Source organism: Amborella trichopoda, chromosome 1 (genome assembly GCF_054954075.1).
Source record: "Amborella trichopoda isolate Santa Cruz 75 chromosome 1, AtrichopodaSantaCruz75HAP2 v2.0, whole genome shotgun sequence".
Taxonomy (NCBI): Eukaryota; Viridiplantae; Streptophyta; class Magnoliopsida; order Amborellales; family Amborellaceae; genus Amborella; species Amborella trichopoda.
The window spans coordinates 10,228,345-10,249,599 of NC_142336.1; the positions used below are offsets into that span (position 1 = coordinate 10,228,345).

At 32.7% G+C, this 21,255-nt stretch overlaps 1 protein-coding gene across 9 annotated transcripts in view; it reads left to right on the top strand.

Moving 5' to 3' along the window:
* The first annotated feature begins 12,344 nt into the window (after nt 1–12,344).
* The window catches only part of LOC18442771 (cadmium/zinc-transporting ATPase HMA2), a 29,001-nt gene continuing 20,090 nt past the window's right edge, over nt 12,345–21,255 (top strand). The window contains exons 1-4 of one of the 9 annotated variants that reach the window (XM_088860848.1): nt 12,345–12,543; nt 13,708–13,906; nt 15,541–15,798; nt 20,990–21,087. In XM_088860848.1, the coding sequence (XP_088716974.1) occupies nt 13,708–13,906; nt 15,541–15,798; nt 20,990–21,087 (555 nt within the window). In that variant the 5' untranslated portion in view covers nt 12,345–12,543. Of the gene's footprint in view, nt 13,907–15,540; nt 15,799–20,989; nt 21,088–21,255 lie in introns of all 9 variants that reach the window. The other 8 variants (XM_011628192.3, XM_088860875.1, XM_088860858.1 and 5 more) reach the window with 8 other exon arrangements.

Here is a 21,255-nt window from a genome sequence, read left to right on the forward strand (position 1 = left end):
TAGCAATGAATAGAATGGAAGAATTCCATTCACTATCTAAAAAGATCTATCATATACTCTTATTGCTTATGGAATTTATGGTTTCCATTGGTGCAAATCCAATCATCTCGATGTGAGATGAAAAGCAATTCCTCATCGGTAGCAAACAGGTATCCATTAAGCGGGGGATATGGTATTAAGAAAAGCAGAAAGATTATGCTCTTAACTGTTGCAAAAGCGGACTAACAGTGTCAGCTGCCTAGCCAACCTTCATAATTAAATGTCGTCATTGTATGGATAGATTTTATTGTGAAAAGACCTATTACTGGATAGTTGATGGGTAGAGCCGAACGGTATGAATTGTATGAGTTATCAATAACATTGATTAAATGAGAGGGGCTCCGGTGTATAGAAAGGGCCTCACCGTTTAAGAAGTACTCATAGAAATGAAGGAACCGACTACATTATTTTAGTTAATTTATCCTTATTTACTATTCAAGTTGAAATGACTGGATAATAAAATGTGGTTGAGAAAGTCATAGTGGCAAACACCATTGGAATTTTTATTTTATACATTGGAAGAATCTGTTTTGTTATTAATCAGGGCAAAGGGAAGAATGACTGAAAGAAAGAAATCAATTAGTTATTCATCTAAAGTTAAAGTGAAATTCAATCAAGTTAAATGACCAGAGTTAGACCCAGATATGTAGCCTGCAGACGTCGAACAAAAATTCGGTTTTTTGCATTGACCTTTCGAGGGGCCCATTCAAGACTTACTCAAACTGCTACTCAACAGAAAATGAGGGTTTTGGTTTCCACTTATCGGGATAGAGGTAGGCAAAAGCAAGATTTTCGTAGCTTGTGGATCGCTCAAATAAATGCAGCTACTCACAAAAATGGGGTATCCTATAGTCGATTAATAAATGATATGTACAAGAGGCAGTTGCTTCTTAATCATAAAATACCTATACAAATAGCTAGATACAATCTAAATTCTTTTTACATAATTTCCAAAGAAATCATAAAATAAAAAAGGGATTAAGAGGAATCCATCCGCCAGAATTGAAATGAAATGATTCCAACGGAATCGAAATGGAATGATTCCAATAGAATCTCCTATAGATTCCCTCGGGGAAGGTTAGAGTAGAAATTAACATGATAAAATAAAAAATATATATAAATAAAAAAATTCAATTCAAATTAAATTAATAAAAAATCAAAGTACTAGGTAGTAGGAATGAATAAATATATTTCAATATCCATAAAGAAAGAATGAATATTTCTTTCTCCATTTTTTCTTCCAATGTAACAATCGAATCTACATCAACCACTGCTTTTTTGAACAGAACATCCATTTAAATTTTGATTTGAGTTCTAATCCAGTAGGTCTATTTCTTTATAGTTCTAGTACCAATAATTCTAGGGAGGGATTCAGTTCTCTCAAATTGTTCCTCATATTTAAGAAAAGGTAACAGAGATAAAATACGCGCTTGTTTTATAGCAATAGTAATTAATCGTTGTTGTTTTAAGTTCAATCTATTCACTCGTTTGGATAATATTTTTCCTTGTTCGCTAATAAATAGATCAATTAAACTCATGTTTCTATAATCAATTCGATCCCCCGATCCAATTGGGGGCAAACGCCTACGAAAAGATCACTTGGATTTATGAAAAGGTTACTTGAATTTACTGATGGTTTATTCCTTATCTCCAAAATCACATTTTATTTCTTCATTCATCTTGATCCGCTCGAAATAGGATTTGATTTGTTCATATAGAATATTTCATTTCTTCCTATTTCTTGGAATGTTGGCACACATTCTATCTATTTCTTTATCTCCACGTGAATCATATGCTTCGAACAATAAGGACATAATTTCTTTAATGCCGATCGACTAGGTGTATTGTGTCAATTCTTTTAAGTAATATATCTGAAATGCCTAGTGATTCTTTTTTAACATTAGCACCATTTTGAGTACAACTGGTACATTCCAAAATAACTCTTACTCTGGCATCTTTACCTTTGGCCATGAACCTCCTTTGTATTTTGGATTCACTCAACTCTTCTATTTTTGATTCGAACAAAAAGAAAGAAATATGAGTTGTTCACTTTAAATCTAATTATGAAAGATATGATTTTGTTGCAATGGAAAAGTAATAAGTAATACAATTATTTCTAACTATCAATCATTATTCCTAAACCGGTATTTCATTGCAATATCTGATATGATCTCGAGTAGCCTGCCTTGGATCCACTTTTAAATTTTTGCCCTCCCCTCTATTCATTCTATCCCAAACCTATGGTCGACAAGTATGATGGTTGTAATGATGATCCTGCACGTATTTCGTGGTTATCTCACAGGCGGATTTAAGAAACCTCGTGAATTAACTTGGGTTACGGATGTGGTTCTGGCTTATTGACTGCATCTTTTGGTATAACTAGTTATTATTTACCTCTAGACCAAATTGGTTATTGAGCAGTCAAAATCATGACCCGCGTGCCTGAGGCTATCGCTGTAATAGGATCACCCTTGGTAGAGTTATTACGTGTAAATGCTAGTGTGGACCGATCTACCTTGACCCATTTTTATTGTTTACACACCGTATTTATGTTAATGCATATTCCAACGATATGTAAGCAAGGTATTTGGGTCCTTTATAGAGAATTTAATTTATAGAGAAAATAGATCATAGACATTAGTAATAGATCATATATATTTCAGGTAGGCACAAACAAAACAATAGTATTTCATTGCTACAAATATGGATTATTGAAATCGAAAAGAATAAAACATATTCTTTGAATATTTCTCTTCAACTCCTAAGCATTCTTTACATTATATTATACGAATAGTTGAAGCAGATCCTCGAAAGAGAAGCTGGGTTCTGGGAGTGTTTGACTTGAACGGTTGATTGGGCCATGCAAATATATGAATTTATCTGCTACATTGAAATTCACAATCAAATGTGTCTCTGTCCAACCACCGCGTAAATTCTCCCTACAGAAGATAGGTTGGTTCTCTTGAGGAGAATATTTTCTATGATCAAACCTGAATCATGTCATGCATGAGCAGGCTCTGTAATATCCATTAGAATAAGTGAAAGTGATTTGACATTATTCAGATTATGTTCTATCTATTTCACTTACCTAGAACCTATAGGACGGAAGTGCATTCATTTCCCCTGCATTGATCCTCGATCTATGATTCTATCGGAGTGAAACAAGAGATCTAAGGAAGAACATAGGTTAGACTTTATTAATAACAAGTAAATCCTTTGTATGCAACAAAAAAAGATTTGAGATATTGTGGGGATAAAAATCAATCACAAGGCATGAGACGATCCAAAAAGCGGTTGATAATGATCAAAATTAAAATTGCAAGCCTACATGGGTATTGAGCATTTACTTGTAAGAACTGAATTCCTTGTAATGGATAGTTGTAACTTCGTATAATTGAATCCGGGAAATCTCTTCTTACATAAAGTCATATATATATGTGTGTGTGTGTGTGTGTGTGTGTGTGTGTGATGTGGTGGATATCTATGATTTTATTTTACCATTTCATTTGATTCTTTTGTTGCTCGAGCCGGCTTATGAAAAATTGTCATGTCCGGTTCTTTTGGGGATGGATCCGTAAGAGTTCACCTAACCCAATAACAAAGAAACCTGACTTAAATGATATGTATTAAGAGCTAAATTGGCTAAAGGGATGGGACATAATTATTATGGAGAACTGGCATGGCCTAATGATCTTTTATATATCTTTTTAGTAGTAATTTCAGGTACTATTGCATGTAACGTGGGTCTAGCTGTCCTAGAACCTTCAATGATTGGTGAACCAGCATATCCATTTACAACTCCTTTGGAAATAGTACCCAAATGGTACTTTTTCCCCTATTTCAAATACTCCGTACAGTACCTAATAAGTTATTGGGTGTCCTTTTAATGATTTTTGCTACCAACAGGATTATTGACAGTACCTTTGTTTGGAGAATGTCAATAAATTCTAAAATCCATTTCGTCGTCCAGTAACTACAACACTCTTTTTGTTCAATACCATAGTAAGTCTTTGGTTAGGTATTGGATCATTATATTCATGTTAACTATTTTTTGATAAATACTATTAATTGATATAAAATATAAAAAATATAAAAAATATAAAATTTTAAGTATTTATCACTAAATTTATATATGTATCACTATATGGTCAAAATAGGATAAGTAATATTTAATTCAAATGTTGATAAGTAATTGATAATACTATTTAATTATTTATCTCATGTTCCCTCTGCAAATCACATTAGCAAATAATAGAAATATCATAATAAATCAAACCAAAACCGTTAATTTTTTACTCAATAATTCAAAACAAAATCCTGCAATTTTTATTCTAAATACAGGGATCTAAATTTTCTAAAAAGTCTATATGCAAAAAATAAAAATTATCTTCTCTATCAATCATTTGCCACATTTACCCAATTATTCATGTCATCCAAAAAAATAAAATAATAATGAGCCCTAATGAGCCCCTTTTTCCAAATAAAAGTTAATGTCACAAATTATCCAAGCCCAATAATGTAATACATCAAAGTAAATCTCCTAGATCATATGTTCAAAATGCCTAGTAAAATAATGTGTAAAAAAGAATTAAAATTCGTATAAAATAATAAAAGACGACTGCAAAACTCTAATTTCTTAAGGAATAACAGAAATCATACCTCATAAGACAACACATGGCATCATACCTTGTATGACAACACATGGCATGCTTTCTCTTCTTCCGTCTTTTTCGCCATGGCCTCTTACTCTCGAAAAACTCCTAGCTACAGTAGATCACTTTTCAAATTTCATAATGTGTGTATGTACATGTGATTTATACTTAAGAAAAAGAAAAAACAACCTTCTTCCATGATCAAAACCTTAACTTGTTCATCAATGGATCAAAAATATCATGTGTTTGGCCCACAACAACACAAAAGAAGAGAAAACGAAACATGAGAACCAAATAAAGGACATAAAATAGAAACAAAGAGCACCCATCATTTCTTAAAAAAAAAAACATGAGAACCAAATAAAAGACATAAAACATAAACAAAGAGCACTCATCAATTTTTTAAAAAAACGCAGACACATGCACAAAAAGAAAACAAAAAGAAGACACTAGATCGTTACCAAGCTGAATACTAGATCGAGAGAGAGAGAGTTAAAAAGAAAACAAACATTACACACCTCTAGAGAGATTAGATGGAGAGAGAACTAAAAAGAAAACAAACTTCACATACATCTAGAGAGAGAAATGCTATATGTTAAGTGCTAAAAGAAGAGGCAAAAAAGTCCAACAGCTTCACGCTAGAAAAACCACACACCTCTCTTTCCCCTTAAACCAGGCTCATATCTCTCTAAATTTCTTGTTCTCTAATTTCTAACTTTCTATCTCTCTTTTCTTCCCTTAAACAACACACCACTCTTTCAAAATTTCAAACTTTTACATATCAGCTCTCTCAATAACTTTGTATATATCATCTCTTTTTAGAAATATGTATATGGAAAAGGTTTCTATACTTCCGTTACAGAATAAAAGATCTATGCTTTCCCTACCATCCAGCTGTCCAATTTTGATCTAGAGAACCACTCACCGGTTGATCTTAGATCCGACGTCTCAAAGTATTTTATTTTTAGTTGTTTCTATACAAATTGTATGAATATGAAATTTGCTATGTGTCATCTTCTCATTGGGGCGCACCTATAAAAAATATTAACAAAAACTTCTTGATAAAATAAAATGACCAAAATATCCCTTGAAAATTTCAAGGGTATTTTGGTCATTTTATTTTTTGAAAATATTTTTTTAAATATTTTTCACTAGTGCGAGTTTAATAGAAGATTGGACGTCACAAATTAGGTGTTAAAATAGTTTATAAAAAAAAATTAAAAATAAAATAGTGTACAGACGTGACATTGAGATTGGGGCAATCTTAGCTCTCCATTCAGAATGGACAGTTGGATAAGGGGAAGTATATAACTTTTATGTTGTAGGAAAAGCGTAGAAAGCTTTCCCTATCTACATTATGTAGAGCTACAAATATTTTTTAGAAATAAATATATTATGTAGTGATAGAGATGTTTATAGAGAGACATGAGAGAGATGTCTAGAGAGATAGAGAAAGATAAAAATTTGTGGGTTAGATGAGATGGAGATGTCTACATAGAGACATGAGAGAGATGTCTAAAGAGAAAAAGAGATGTGAGAGAGAGAGAGATGGAAATTTGTGGGAGAAATTTAAGGAAAGAGGTAAAGAGAGGAAAATAGATAATGAGAGAGATAAATATATGCAAAGAGACGTGAGAGAGATAAAAATTTATAGGAGAGATTTAAGGAAAGATGTAAAGAGAGGAAGAGAGAAAATAGGAGAGAGATAAATATGTAGGGGGATATTAATGAAAGAAAAGAGGGAGAGATATTATGGCTTTGGAGAGAGAATGGACAGAAAAGGCAATTATATAAAATAAAAGAACAGGTGGTGCAAAAATAGCGATGCTATTCCTCTCACTTAATATAGAGTAGATATAATCCCTTGTTATATATGGGTGTGGTTTCCATAAGGTTGTAATCTTAAACAATCCAATTAAGGTACACCTTCAAATTTTACTATAACATATAATTTTGATGTAAAATATTCTTAGGATTATCTCAAAATCTAATTTTCCATCTAATTATAAATTTTAAACTTTAAAAATGGTTAAAATCAAGTAGATCTATAAACATGTGAAAATGTTGAAAATGGACAATCTAGATAATGTATTGTAAGATGCACTATTTTTGGGACTCAAAACCTTTTTTTGTCCCATAGTCATACATCTCAATATTGAGATGATCAATTAGAGGGTTTCCAACATTAAAACAACCTTCTCCAATGGATTTTTGAGGTGCATTCGTATTTTAAAGTTGCAACCTTATATAAACTTTTTTCACAATTATATTATACTATACTATACTATAAGTTATTCATTAAATATATTATTTACTAGATAATATACTAGTTAAAATATTAGTGAAAATACAACTTGAGAAATGTTTTTCCATAAGGTGAGGTGTAGTGGTGTTTTTATAGAAAATGGACTATTATATGATAAGGTATTGGGAAAGTATAGAATGAGACTATTTACCTTTGGTACAAGGTAGTCACATTAATCTTGATCATTAGATGTGACATTGGGTGGCTACAATTATTCCATTGACCAAGCTCAAACTTCAAAAGAATTTTTCTCGAACTTTGTGACACATCCGAGTAATCAAATTTCACATTGGATGGTTGTAGGTTATTGTGACTGCCTTATATCAAAAGTAAATGGTCTCATTGTATACAATCCCTAAGAGCGTGTTTGTTTTTCTTAAAGTATTCTTTCAAAAAGTATTCTTTCATATTTTTAAAAAGTTTCCCATTTATTTCACATTTTCCATCTAATGTTTGAAAACTAATCTTTCAATAAAAGTTCTCATTTCCTTGTTAAAAATTGAAAGAACAAATTCCTAGGTGGGGGTAGCGACATAATCTTTTAGAACTTTTTTGCTGATCATTGTTCACTCTGCATAATATAAATACATAATATTCGTATTATTTATATGATATAGTATAATTCTTTTGATAGATTGCTGAGTAAAGCCAAACTGTCTATTTGGTCCTGGCTCTCAATTACTAAGGAGGGTTGGGGATTTCACCACCAGATGTTCTATTGAATTTGTCAAATTTTTCTTTTGATGGGTAGAATAAAGATGAGACCAATGAGTATTTGGGTGGCACCAGAGAGTGGGGGACTTAAGTTAAATTTTGATGGGAGTACTCTGGCTAATCCAAGTTTGGTAGGCATTGAGGGTGTGGGGCGATACTGTTTTGGAGAGGTCATGTTCTCATATGCTGGCCCTATTGGTATAACCACGGCTAACCAATCAGAGTTAATGGCATTGTTGCAAGGGTTACAAATGTTTATCACTAGAAACATTGGGAGTAGTTGCATTATTGAAAGAGACTCTATGAACGCATGTAATTGATGCAAGAAGAAGTAACGTATTCCATGAGAACTGAGGTCTAGCTGGCTGTAAACCATGGATCAGGTGGATCCACTTTCAATTCCTTTCTTTTATGTTTTTCGCGATGTGAATTCCTTGGCTGACTTTCTTGCTACAGGAGGGGCTTCTTTGTTCGCTTTAGTTATTTCCTCTTATGTAATTTGTTTTAGTAGATTTTATAAATAAAATACAGAATATTTGTTAAAAAAAATAACATGTAATATAATATAATATTACTATAACATAGTATTACATAATATAATATTATATAATTATAATATATATTATACTTTTGTTATATATATTATATATTTATATTTATATGGTTAATATATTTATGTTATGAAACGCAGTACCCAAAACTTTCTTAACATTCCAGTAGGTCATCAAACACAATACATATAACTTATTTAAACCCTTTAGAACAAAACATTCAATTTTTCAGAGGATTTAAAAATATTCAACTTTCTGGAAGATATCTTTAAGAAAAAAAAACACACCCTAAAGTATTTTATCATGGGTTTTATTTTTTTTAGAAAACGAGCTTGGGTTTAACTGGTTAGCGCTTGACAATTTACATTGCTATGTTTTAGGCTCAAACCCAGCCCTCTCGCAATTGATTTATTTTTAAAAAAAAGAAAAAAAAAGCATGTGTAAAGGCAAATTTTTTGTTAATTCTATATTCTATAATATAGAGTTGACAAGTTATATATATTGTTTTCATAATTAGATTCACATCTTTTACGGTACTATCTCGACCGGCTCTGAGATTATCTGACCCCCCTCATGCGAGGTGCTTTCTGGTTAATAATCATCAGATGCAAAGTCTAATCGACCTCAAAGACATGGCCAAATCATATGACTGCAGCAATGAAGTGTTTGCGGCACCCATTCGCGTGGTCAATCTGTTGCACCTCATACTGATTACCATTTATGTTCTTGACTGCAATTTCCCCAATTTATTGCAGTAAACACCACCTCACTCTGATTTCATACATATATACATATATTTCTTTAAGTTCAGTTAATTGGAGAGTCGGGAGATCGTTTCAGTGAGAATCGTCAAGGTAAAAACACCCCATCGTCTCTTTTATTTTTAATTTTTACTGCAGGGATGCAATATGAAACCCTAGATTTCACTCTCCTATTCCCCCTCTATGTTCTTCCCCTCCATTGCTTCCGACCCATTATTTGATGCATACTTTCATCATAAAAGTTTATATTAAGTTCGTGGTAGGCTGGGAAAGGCCGAACCTCTAATCATAATGGAAATATCAGTATGTGGTGAAAAGAGTCTACCATGAAATTCGATATTCTAGCTCCTATGCTCATTTTATTTTTTTAAATATTTGGCACTAGTGCGAGTTTAATAGAGGATTGGACGTTCAAAATTTGGTGTTAAAATAGTTTATAAAAAAAAATTAAAAATAAAATGACGTAGAGACGTGACATTGAGATTGGGGCAATCTTAGCTCTCCTTTCAGAATGGACAGTTGGATAAGAGGAAGTATATAAGTTTTATGTTGTAGGAGAAGCGTAGAAAGCTTTCCCTATGTATATTATGTAGAGCTACAAATGTTTTTTAGAAATATGTATATTATGTAGTGATAGAGATGTCTATAGATAGACATGAGAGAGATGTCTAGAGAGATAGAGAGATATATAAAAATTTGTGGGTTAGATGAGATGGAGATGTCTACATAGAGACATGAGAGAGATGTCTAGATAGATAAAGAGATGTGTGTGAGAGAGAGAGAGAGAGAGAGAGAGAGAGAGAGAGAAATTTGTGGGAGAAATTTAAGGAAGAGGTAAAGAGAGGAAAATAGATAATGAGAGAGATAAATATATGCAAAGAGATGTGAGAGAGATAAAAATTTATAGGAGAGATTTAAGGAAAGATGTAAAGAGAGAGAATAGGAGAGAGATAAATATGTGGGGAAATATTAATGAAAGAAAAGAGGGAGAGATATTATTGCTTTGGAGAGAGAATGGACAGAAAAGGCAATTATATAAAATAAAAGGACAGGTGGCGCAAAAATAGCGATGCTATTTCTCTCACTTAATATAGAGTAGATATAATACTTTATTATATATGGGTGTGGTTTCCATAAAGTTGTAATCTTAAACAATCCAATTAAGGTACACCTTCAAATTTTATTATAACATATAATTTTGATGTAAAATATTCTTAGGATTATCTCAAAATCTAATTTTCCATCTAATTATAAATTTTAAACTTTAAAAATGGTTACAATCAAGTAGATCTATAAATATATGAAAATGTTGAAAATGGACAATCTAGATAATGTATTGTAAGATGCACTATTTTTGGGACTCAAAATCTTTTTTTTTCCCATAGTCATACATCTCAATATTGAGATGATCAATTAGAGGGTTTCCAACATTAAAACAACCTTCTCCAATGGATTTTGAGGTGCATCCGTAGTTATAAATTTTAAAGTTGCAACCTTATATAAAATTTTTCCACAATTATATTATACTATACTATACTATAAGTTTTTCATTAAATATATTATTTACTAGATAATATGCTAGTTAACATATAAGTGAAAATACAACCTGAGAAATGTTTTTCCATAAAGTGAGGTGTAGTGGTGTTTTTATGGAAAATGGACTATTATATGATAAGGTATTGAGAAAGTATAGAATGAGACCATTTACCTTTGGTACAAGGCAGTCACATTAATCTTGATCATTATATGTGACATTGGGTGGCTACAATTATTCCATTGACCAAGCTCAAACTTCAAAAGAATTTTTCTCGAACTTTGTGACACATCCGGGTAATCAAATTTCACATTGGATGGTTGTAGGTTATTGTGACTACCTTATATCAAAAGTAAATGGTCTCATTGTATACAATCCCTAAGGGCGTGTTTGTTTTTCTTAAAGTATTCTTTCAAAAAGTATTCTTTCATATTTTTAGAAAGTTTCCCATTTGTTTCACATTTTCCATCTAATGTTTGAAAACTAATCTTTCAATACAAGTTCTCATTTCTTTGTTAAAAAGTGAAAGAACAAGTTCCTAGGTGGGGGTAGCGCCTTAATCTTTTAGAATTTTTTGCTGATCATTGTTCACTCTGCATAATATAAATACATAATATTCGCATTATCAATATGATAAATATAATTCTTTTGATAGATTGCTGAGTAAAGTCAAACTGTCTATTTGGTCTTGGCTCTCAATTACTAAGGAGGGTTGGGGATTTCACCACCCGATGTTCTATTGAATTTGTCAAATTTTTCTTTTGATAGGTAGAATAAAGATGAGACCAATGAGTATTTGGGTGGCACCAGAGAGTGGGGGACTTAAGTTAAATTTTGATGGGAGCACTCTGGCAAATCCAAGTTTGGTAGGCATTGAGGGTGTGGGGCGATACTGTTTTGGAGAGGTCATCTTCTCATATGCTGCCCCTATTGGTATAACCACGGCAAACCAATCGGAGTTAATGACTTTGTTGCAAGGGTTACAAATTTTTATCTCTAGAAACATCGGGAGTAGCTGTATATTGAAGGAGACTCTATGAACGCAATTAATTGGTGCAAGAAGGAGCAGCGTATTCCATGATAACTGAGGTCTAGCTGGCTGTAGACCATAGATCAGGTGGATCCACTTTCAGTTCCTTTCTTTTATGTCTTTCGCGATGTGAATTATTTGGCTGACTTTCTTGCTAAAGGAGGGGCTTCTTTGTCCGCTCTAGTTATTTCCTTCGATGTAATTTTATTTAGTAGATTTTATAAATAAAATAAAGAGTATTTGTTAAAAAATATATCATGTAATATAATATAAAATTATTATAACATAATATTACATAATATTATATTATATAATTATAATATATATTATATTATGTTATATATATTATATATTTATATTTATATGGTTAATATATTTATGTTATGAAACGCAGTACCCAAAACTTTCTTAACATTTCAGTAGGTCATCAAACACAATACATATAATTTATTTTAACCTTTTAGAACAAAACATTCAATTTTTCAAAGGATTTAAAAATGTTCAACTTTCTGAAAGATATCTTTAAGAAAACCAAACACACCCTAAAGTATTTTATCATGGGTTTTATTTTTTTTAGAAAAAGAGCTTGGATTTAATTGGTTAGCGCTTGACAATTTACATCACTATGTTTTAGGCTCAAACCCAGCCCTCTCGCAATTAATTTACTTTAAAAAAAAAAAAGCATGTATAAAAGCAATTTTTTTGTTAATTCTATATTCTATAATATAGGGTTGACAAGTTATATATATTGTTTTCATAATTAGATTCGCATCTTTTACGGTATTATCTCGACCGGCTCCAAGATTATCTGACCGCCCTCTTGCAAGGTGCTTTCTAGTTAATAATTATCTGAGATTATATGAACCCCTCATGCGAAGTGCTTTCTGGGTAATAATCATCGGAAAAGTCTAATCGACCTCAAGACGGGGCCAAATCATATGACTGCAGCAGTTAAGCGTATGCGGCACCCATTCGCGTGGTCAATCTGTTGCATCTCGTACCGATTTTCATTTATGTTCTTGACTGCAATTTTCCCAATTTATTGTAGTAAACACCCCCTCACCTTGATTTCATACATATATACACATATTTCTTTAAGTTCAGTTAATTGGAGAGTCGGGAGGTCTTTTCAGTGAGAATCGTCAAGGTAAAAACACCCCATCGTCTCTTTTATTTTTAATTTTTACTGCAGTGATACAATATGAAACCCTAGATTTCACTCTCCTATTCCCCCTCTATGTTCTTCCCCTCCATTGCTTCCGACCCATTATTTGATGCATGCTTTCATCATAAAAGTTTCTGTTAAGTTCGTGGTAGGCTGGGAAAGGCCGAACCTCCAATCATAATGGAAATTTCGCCACAAAAATTCGATATTTTAGCTCCTATGCTCAGAGATTCCTCTGCAAATCCCACTTCAGTGAAGCTGCATGCTGTTCTTACAAACCCAATGCATTTCTCTGCAAAAAAGTTGAGACTGGTCCTTTCTGTTCAAAGCTTCCCCGGAAATCGGCCACTAATGGAGCTCCGAGTTGTTCTTACGAAACCTAATGCATTTCTCCACAAAAGAGCGAGATTGGTCCCCTCTGTTTGGAGATTCCTCTGCAAATCCGCCATTAATGGAGCTCAGCTTCTTTGCAATGCAGTCCTTGCCAATGTTTCAGTGCTTCCTCTCAAAGTCTGTCATTAAGGGAGATCGGAGTAGCTCCCGAGAAAATGAGCTCCGCAATAAAAGGCTTCTTTTAATGAAGCTCAGGGCTGTACCTTACCGAGAGCTCCTTCTGCAAATTCCACCATTAATGGAGATTCAGAGTTGTTTTTGCAGAGGAAAAGGAGAGAGAGATTGCTGTCTGGTAGAGAGAGAGGGGCATTAGAGAATTCTGCTTTCTAATACACACACTCACACATTTCTGATTTCTGCTTAAATATTTTGAATATTTGAAACTCAAATATCTAAGAAGTATTATGATCGATTATCATTCTAGAGGTAAATGCTCCATAATGTTTTTGTCGCCTCAACGAATCATACTTCCTTTGTGTACATCATTTCTTCGAGTTATATGTGATATGCATGGGGTTTGTGCCTCTTTGTCCTTCTCACTTAGTTTTCTTGGTGAACTTTAGATGTCAATTGGTGAAAAAGATCGGACTGAGTTACAAAAGAGCCACTTGGACGTTTTGGGAATATGTTGCATTTCAGAAGCAGCTCTCATTGAGCGAATTCTCATGTCTCCCAAGGGAGTTCACAATGTTTCAGTTCACGTGCCTTCCAAGAGCGTCATTGTCACACATGACCCAGCTATGATATCTGAAGCTCAAATAGGTTAGCATTTCATTTTATACTCTTGGCATCCAAAACTTTTAGTGTCATTAGCATTTCATTGGGGCATCTGGATTATTTGGTTGTGTCAAAGAAGTAAAATTCTTTTTCATTGTTTTGTAAACAATCATATTTTCATACTCTTGGCATCCAAAACTTTGAGTGTCATTAGCATTTTTTTTGGGGTATCTTGGTAATTTGGTTCTGTCAAAGAATAGAAATTCTTTTACATTGTTTTGTAAACTATCATCATCACCACCACCACCACCACCACCACCACCACCACCACCATCACTAAGGAAATTCATCAAATCACACTACAGTGAAACTATTTAACATTTCCCTGTAGGTATTCTTGGATAAATTTCAAAACCCATAATGATATTCACTTGATGGGTTATTTGAAATTTGATCAACAGAATGATGGGTTATCAGAAGTTTGATCAAAAGATATGAGTAGGATGTTAAATAGTTCACCTCTTGAGTCAGTTTTGATATTTTGTCCTTATTATTATTTACCAATTGCTTACAAATTGTAGTTTGGTCACTCTTAACTATTGAGTTTTGAGAGTTTTTATTTTCCTTGTCATAGTCAACAAATAATTCCTTACTTGAGGCAAATGAAATAAATATTATGAAGACATCCACTAAGGGAAAGTATACTATTCAAATCTCATGCATGAAATTCCGGACATCCCTTAGGTTTTAGTGATTGAATAGCAACTTAGAGCTCATAGGGATTATCAAGGTAATCAATTTTTTAAGATTATTGATCTGAATCTAATGGGATAGCTAACACGTTGATCATGTATTGCTTTCCAAATATACAACATAGATGTTGTGAAATCATGGAATGAGAAGGTATATCATACGCCAATGGTCTATGATGCATCATCCGGACATTGCTAGCTAAACTATAGACCTCTATGACGGACATTGATCTTGATATATTCAGTTGGTTTGCTACCTATGAAACACAACTATTTGAGTGGATACTGTCAATTATACTGTTTTGTGCTGTTCTATGGAACTTCATTACGACCCTTAGGCTAATTTTGGTCTTCTTGAACAAAATCTTGATTTTATTTTATTTTTTTGCGCCGTATACTACAAATCAGAGAATCCTATGTGCATGGAGATATCCACCTTTTGCTCTCAATGATAGGCAATGGTGATCAACTGTACTGGGAGTCCATCCATTGTTTAACTTGTATACAATTGAACTCCTAGATCTGGCAATGCGAATTGATGGTGGATGTTTCCAATGAGTATATCATACTACATTAGTCTATGGTATAGTACCACAATTTTTCTTAGAATTAGCATTAGTAGGCCAATGTTTTCTCGGGGAAATGGGCTGAGGTCACGGTGGTACTACCTCCAATGACCCAGAAAGAGGTCTCAGACTCAATTCCCATCAAAGTCTGAAGTTACTATTTATAAAAAAAAAAAGCCATTTTTTTTTCTTTGTAAAATCCAATTGTATCACTATAATTTATAGAAAAAGGGAAGCTATTTGAAAACTCCTTTCCCTTACCTCTCAGTGGTTTTCTATCATTTTGTCAGGTTCTTTACATGATTTTATGATATGAAGGCATTGTTTGTTTCCTTCTCTTATCTGTATAATCTTCTTGCAGTTGCGATACTAAACTCTGCAAAACTAGAAGCGAGTGTTCGAGAGCTCGGGACGGTGAAAAATAGAAGAACTTGGCCCAGCCCATTTACTGTAGTTTCTGGGGTTCTTCTCCTCTTGTCCCTCACAAAATTTTGGTTTAAACCCATGCATTGGTTGGCTCTTGGGGCTGTTGTTACTGGACTTCCTCAAGTTGTTGTGCGAAGCTTCGCAACCATACAACAAAAGATTTTGGATATTAACAGTCTCATGTTAATTGCAGGTAAATCACAAACCAATAGTGTTCATATTTCCACCCACTGAAAATAAAACTTGACTTCATACTACTCAATTAATAGATAGGACTAATAGGCTGGAGTTCTAATGCAGGAAGGTAAGAAATTAAATCCACCTTTTCTCCCAATCCTCAAACAAGAAAATCTGCAATAAAGGGTAACCGTGGCTGTAAATCAAGCTAAGAGGAGAACAACTCTCTTCTTTCATAAAATAATTTTCATTAAAAGATAACATCGACCTCCCAAAATGTGACATCTAACCTGTTATGTGCCTATGAAACCCTAACATTAACTTGAGATCCAAGTAAATATTTTAGATTTTAAAATGCCCCAAAACAATACTAAAATTTCAGAACTACCCCTTTGAATAGTACCATTGAACAATACCTATGAATAATAGTAGGTGAATAGTATGTAGAAATATATAAAAAAAAACCTAGAATCACTAAAAAACTTGAAAACCCTAGAATTAGACCTTGAAACTAAGATTAAACTATGCATCCTTTGACATTAAATAATATTAAAATAAAAATAATCTTGTGCTGCATCATTATCCCCTAGTTGGGGAAAACTCATTCTCGAGTTTTAAAGTTGCTAAGATGAATTTAGCTTCAAAAGCACATGCTTCAACCTTCTTCTTCTTTATTGGCTCAAATATTATTCATAGTAAAGGGAATTCCTCATATAAACGGATCCTGATATGGATAATAAAGAATTACTACAAACTTATCAAATTCGGCTATCCCTGAACTTGCGTTGAAAATTCCATCCGGAACTTTAAATGCAATTTTTTTGTCTTTTAGGAGCTTCTAGACATCTCTTTCATTATTCTCTGAAATCAGGGTCAATTTGTTGCTTATGACTCAACCACATTTCCATTGCACTACTTTAATTCCAATGCCCTAACTCTCTTGAATGCTCCACCTCTTTGATATCCTTGAGATCTTCAAAGGTCATGGTTTTGATCAGTTCCCCTACTGTCTTTTCTCTCCATATTCTTTTGAGCAAGATCATCTTCCGAACATATCCCTGTCATAGATAGGTTCTTGAAATTCTTCAACTTCGTCCCATGGTTCATCAAAAATAGGATCACCATTAAAGAGAATACCTGGTTCTTTATTAAAAATAGGATCAGTATCAAAGATAAGACCTTCTACTGATTTCAGGAACATTGAATCCGATTGAAGATTGGATCCTTGTTGTTCTCCTTCAAAGTTTTGCTCATGTTGACGCTATCACGCATCAAACCCATCGTTAACTTCACACATCATCTCTTTGTTTCCACTTAGTCTTGGGTTGTGATTCATGAGATTGTCCCTAAAACCCTTAGGAATTGGATCAGTCCCTGGAGATTCCTCTTCTTTAAGGGCATGTTGGTGCTAGTCTCGCTTGTGCAACAACTGTGTAACCCTCTCCATCAAGTTGTTGATTTCCTTATGCAATCAGATCAGATTGGCATTCCTATGACTAATACCTCTACGACTAGCCATCAAAATCTTTAACCGTCTTCGAATCGAGCTCTGATACCACTTGATTAGGAAGGAAAAGTATGAAATTAAATCCACCTTTTTTCCCGATCCTCAAACCAACAAATCAGCAATAAAGGGTAATCATTGCTGTAAATCAAGCCAGCATAAGAAAAAATTTCTCCTTTTATAAAATAAATTTCACACATAACATTGGCCCTCAAAATGTGACATCTAACTTTTTATAAGCCTATGAAACCCTAAAATTAACTTGATATGCAAGTAAACATTTAAGACTCTAAAATGCCCCTAAACAATACTAAAATTCTAGAATACCCTTGTTAATATTAACACATGAATAGTACCCGTGAACAGTAAAAACACCTATGAATAATAACCAATAAATAATAAATAATAAATATAAAAAAAACCTAGAATCCCTATAAAACTTAAAAACCCTAGAAATAGGCCTTAAAACTAAAATTAAAATATGCATCCTTTGACATTAAACAAATATTGAAATTAAGAATAATCTTGTCCTTCATCAAGTTCTCTCTTCGTAAGAGATCATTGTAAGGAAGTGTTCAAGCTGACTATGGACTAAATATAATTGAAAGGTTGAAGTTGTTTCCTTGAAAGCGGCCACTTCTCCGCTAAAGTAATCATATCAAAGGTAAAAGTTTTGGTTTTAGTTCCAAACCAAACAAATCAGTGTTACCAACCCTAAAGAAAGAAGAACAAGTGGTTTGGACAAAATGATAAACCAAATTGTGTTGGGCGCATTTAAATTTTTGTTTTGAAATTTGAACTTCTCCTAGTTCTAGCTGCAGTGATGCATATACATATATACACACACACATATGGAAGCCACTACGCAACATCTATGGATAAAAATGAATAGTATTTTCACCCATAGGCTCGGTGCCATCCGAATTTTTTGGACGGCGTGGATAAATCGATTGTATTGGACATGCTACCTCTGCGGTCAATTTTTCACGCAAAAACACGGGAAACTACAACGGCTCTCGTAGAGCTGTTGTGGGGTGAAACACTATACATTTTCACCCTATGGCATTTTTAAGCCCTATATATATATACATATGTACATATATATATATATATATATATATATATATATATATATAGAAGATACTACAAAACGCCTATACGCGAAAATGAACAGTGATTTCGCCTACCCTCATCACCATCCAAACTTCATCGCACGGTCACAGTTGTTCAGTAGTGTTTCAATTTTTTTTTTACTAATCGGAATGATCTGAAATTTAGAGCGTGTGTACATCTTAGTGAGGTGCACCTAATAAAAATATGAAAAAATAATTTACAAAAATATAATAGATCAAAATACCCCCATAAATTTTTGATATATATATATATATATATATATATATATATATATATATATATATATATATATATATATATATATATATAGAAGATACTACAAAACGCCTATATGCGAAAATGAACAGTGATTTCGCCTACCCTCATCACCATCCAAACTTCATCGCACGGTCACAGTTGTTCAGTAGTGTTTCAATTTTTTTTTTACTAATCGGAATGATCTGAAATTTAGAGCGTGTGTACATCTTAGTGAGGTGCACCTAATAAAAATATGAAAAAATAATTTACAAAAATATAATAGATCAAAATACCCCCATAAATTTTTGAGGGTATTTTGGTCAATTTATATTTTACGAATTATTTTTTTTCATATTTTTATTAGGTGTGCCTCACTAAGATGTACACACGCTCCAAATTTCAAGTAATTTGGATTTGTAGAAAAAAAAATAAAAATTGAAACACTATCGGACAACTGTGACTGTGCGATGAAGTTTGGATAGTGATGATGGTAGGCAAAATCACGGTTCATTTTCGCCTATAGGCATTGAGAAGAGTTTTCTTATATATATATATATATATATATATATATATATATATATATATATATATATGTGTGTATGTGTGTGTGTGATTTCATTTTCGCCTATAGGCGTTGGGAAGAGTTTTCTTATATATATATATATATATATACACATATAGAGGAAAATGCTGAGATTAGCCTACTAGCTCATATGAGCCCAACGGCCCAGATTGAATTTGGATCGATCTGACAATCACGACCTCATTTCATATTTTAATTTTAATATTTTTTCTACAAATCCAAATAACTTGAAATTTTACGAGTGTATTATTCAAAAATAGGATAATCTAATAAAAATATCAAAAAAGTAATTTAAAAGAAATAAATTGACAAAAATACCCCTGAAACGTTTCGGGTTATTTTGGTCAATTTATCTATTGCGAATTATTTTTGAAATATTTTTATTAGGTGCGCATTGATAAGAAGAATGGACGTTTAAAATTTCGAATTATTTGGATTTGTATAAAAAAATTAAAATTCAAACATGAAATGAGGTCGCGACCGTCAGATCGGCCTAGATTCAATCTGGACCGTTGGGTTCATATGAGCTAGTGGGCTAATCTCAGCCAACGACCCAAATTGATTTTTAACCAACAGCCAAAAAAGGATTAGATGGTCAGCTTTCAAGATTTTCGTATGTTTATAGATCTACTTGATTTTAACTATTTTTGGAGTTTAAAATTTTATAATTAGATATGAAAATAGATTTTGAGATAATCGTAAAATATTTTTACACCAAAATCATAGGTTATGATAAAATTTGGAGGTACGCCTTAATTGGATTGTTTAAGGTTGCAACCTTATGGAAACCACACCCATATATATATATATATATATATATATATATATATATATGAGCAATGATCCGATGCAACTGTTGTATGACAGTATAATGCAACGACACTTCCAGAAAACTATGTTGTGGTATTTGTATGACATCAATTTTGCACACACACTCACTTCATCTCAATAATCAAAACCCCCAAAAAGAAAAGGTTCAATTTGAACCCTAGATATGGTCAAAATGAGTCCTCTCCAAAAACGAATCTAGACCATTCATTTTGTGAATTTCAAGATCTTAGCTTTTATAAACTCAAAATCATTTTTTTTTTTTTTAGTGTTGTTCATCTAATGATAATAAAGCCATCCAAAAAAATTGGAAATGAAAAAATCCGTCTAAGGCTTAGATGTAAGCATCTCACCAAAATGAACGGCCTATGTTAATTGGCCTAAAAAAATACTTTCTAGATTGTGTTTTCAATTTTTTTTTTTTTTGTGATTATTCATTAGAATGAAAAGAAAGTATATTTCAAAACTTGGATCAAAAAAATGGCCATAAGATGGTATTTAAGGTTGTTGCATCATATTACCATACAACGGTTGCATGAAATCATTGCCCATATATATATATATATATATATATATATATATATATATATATATATATATATATATATATATATATATATATATATATATATAGATTTGTGTGTGTGTGTACGTGAGAGAGAGACTCCTCACTGTTTTCTAAAACTCTGGGTGGTAATGGTGTAGTCTAATGCCACTACAGTCGTCTAGTTTTTGCAAAAACATTACAAGATTTGCAATTATTTGTAGAGATGCATTTCTATAATTAAGTTACTCAAGTTACTTCTGTTTTTTCCAAGTTTACTTCAAATAATTCTTCAAAAGGAACTTCTTTTTATCCCACTTGAAAGCAAGGTATTTTTTGTGATTCCCTATTCATTACAAATCTCCCATTTTTGGCAGTGGCAGGAACAATTGCTTTAAAAGATTACGAGGAAGCGGGATGCATTGTATTTTTGTTTGCATTAGCAGAATGGCTGGAATCCATGACTAGTCAGAAGGTCTAAACTCTGCTATGTTTATTTATGTTTGTTTATTTTGTCATAACATTTTAAGAGAAAATCCCACGAGTTTTTGTTTTAGCAGGTTGGATATATCAGGATTCAAATGTTTTGGAACTGGATATCCAATTCCTACATGACCATGGCAAAGGGCGCTAGAGGAGCAAT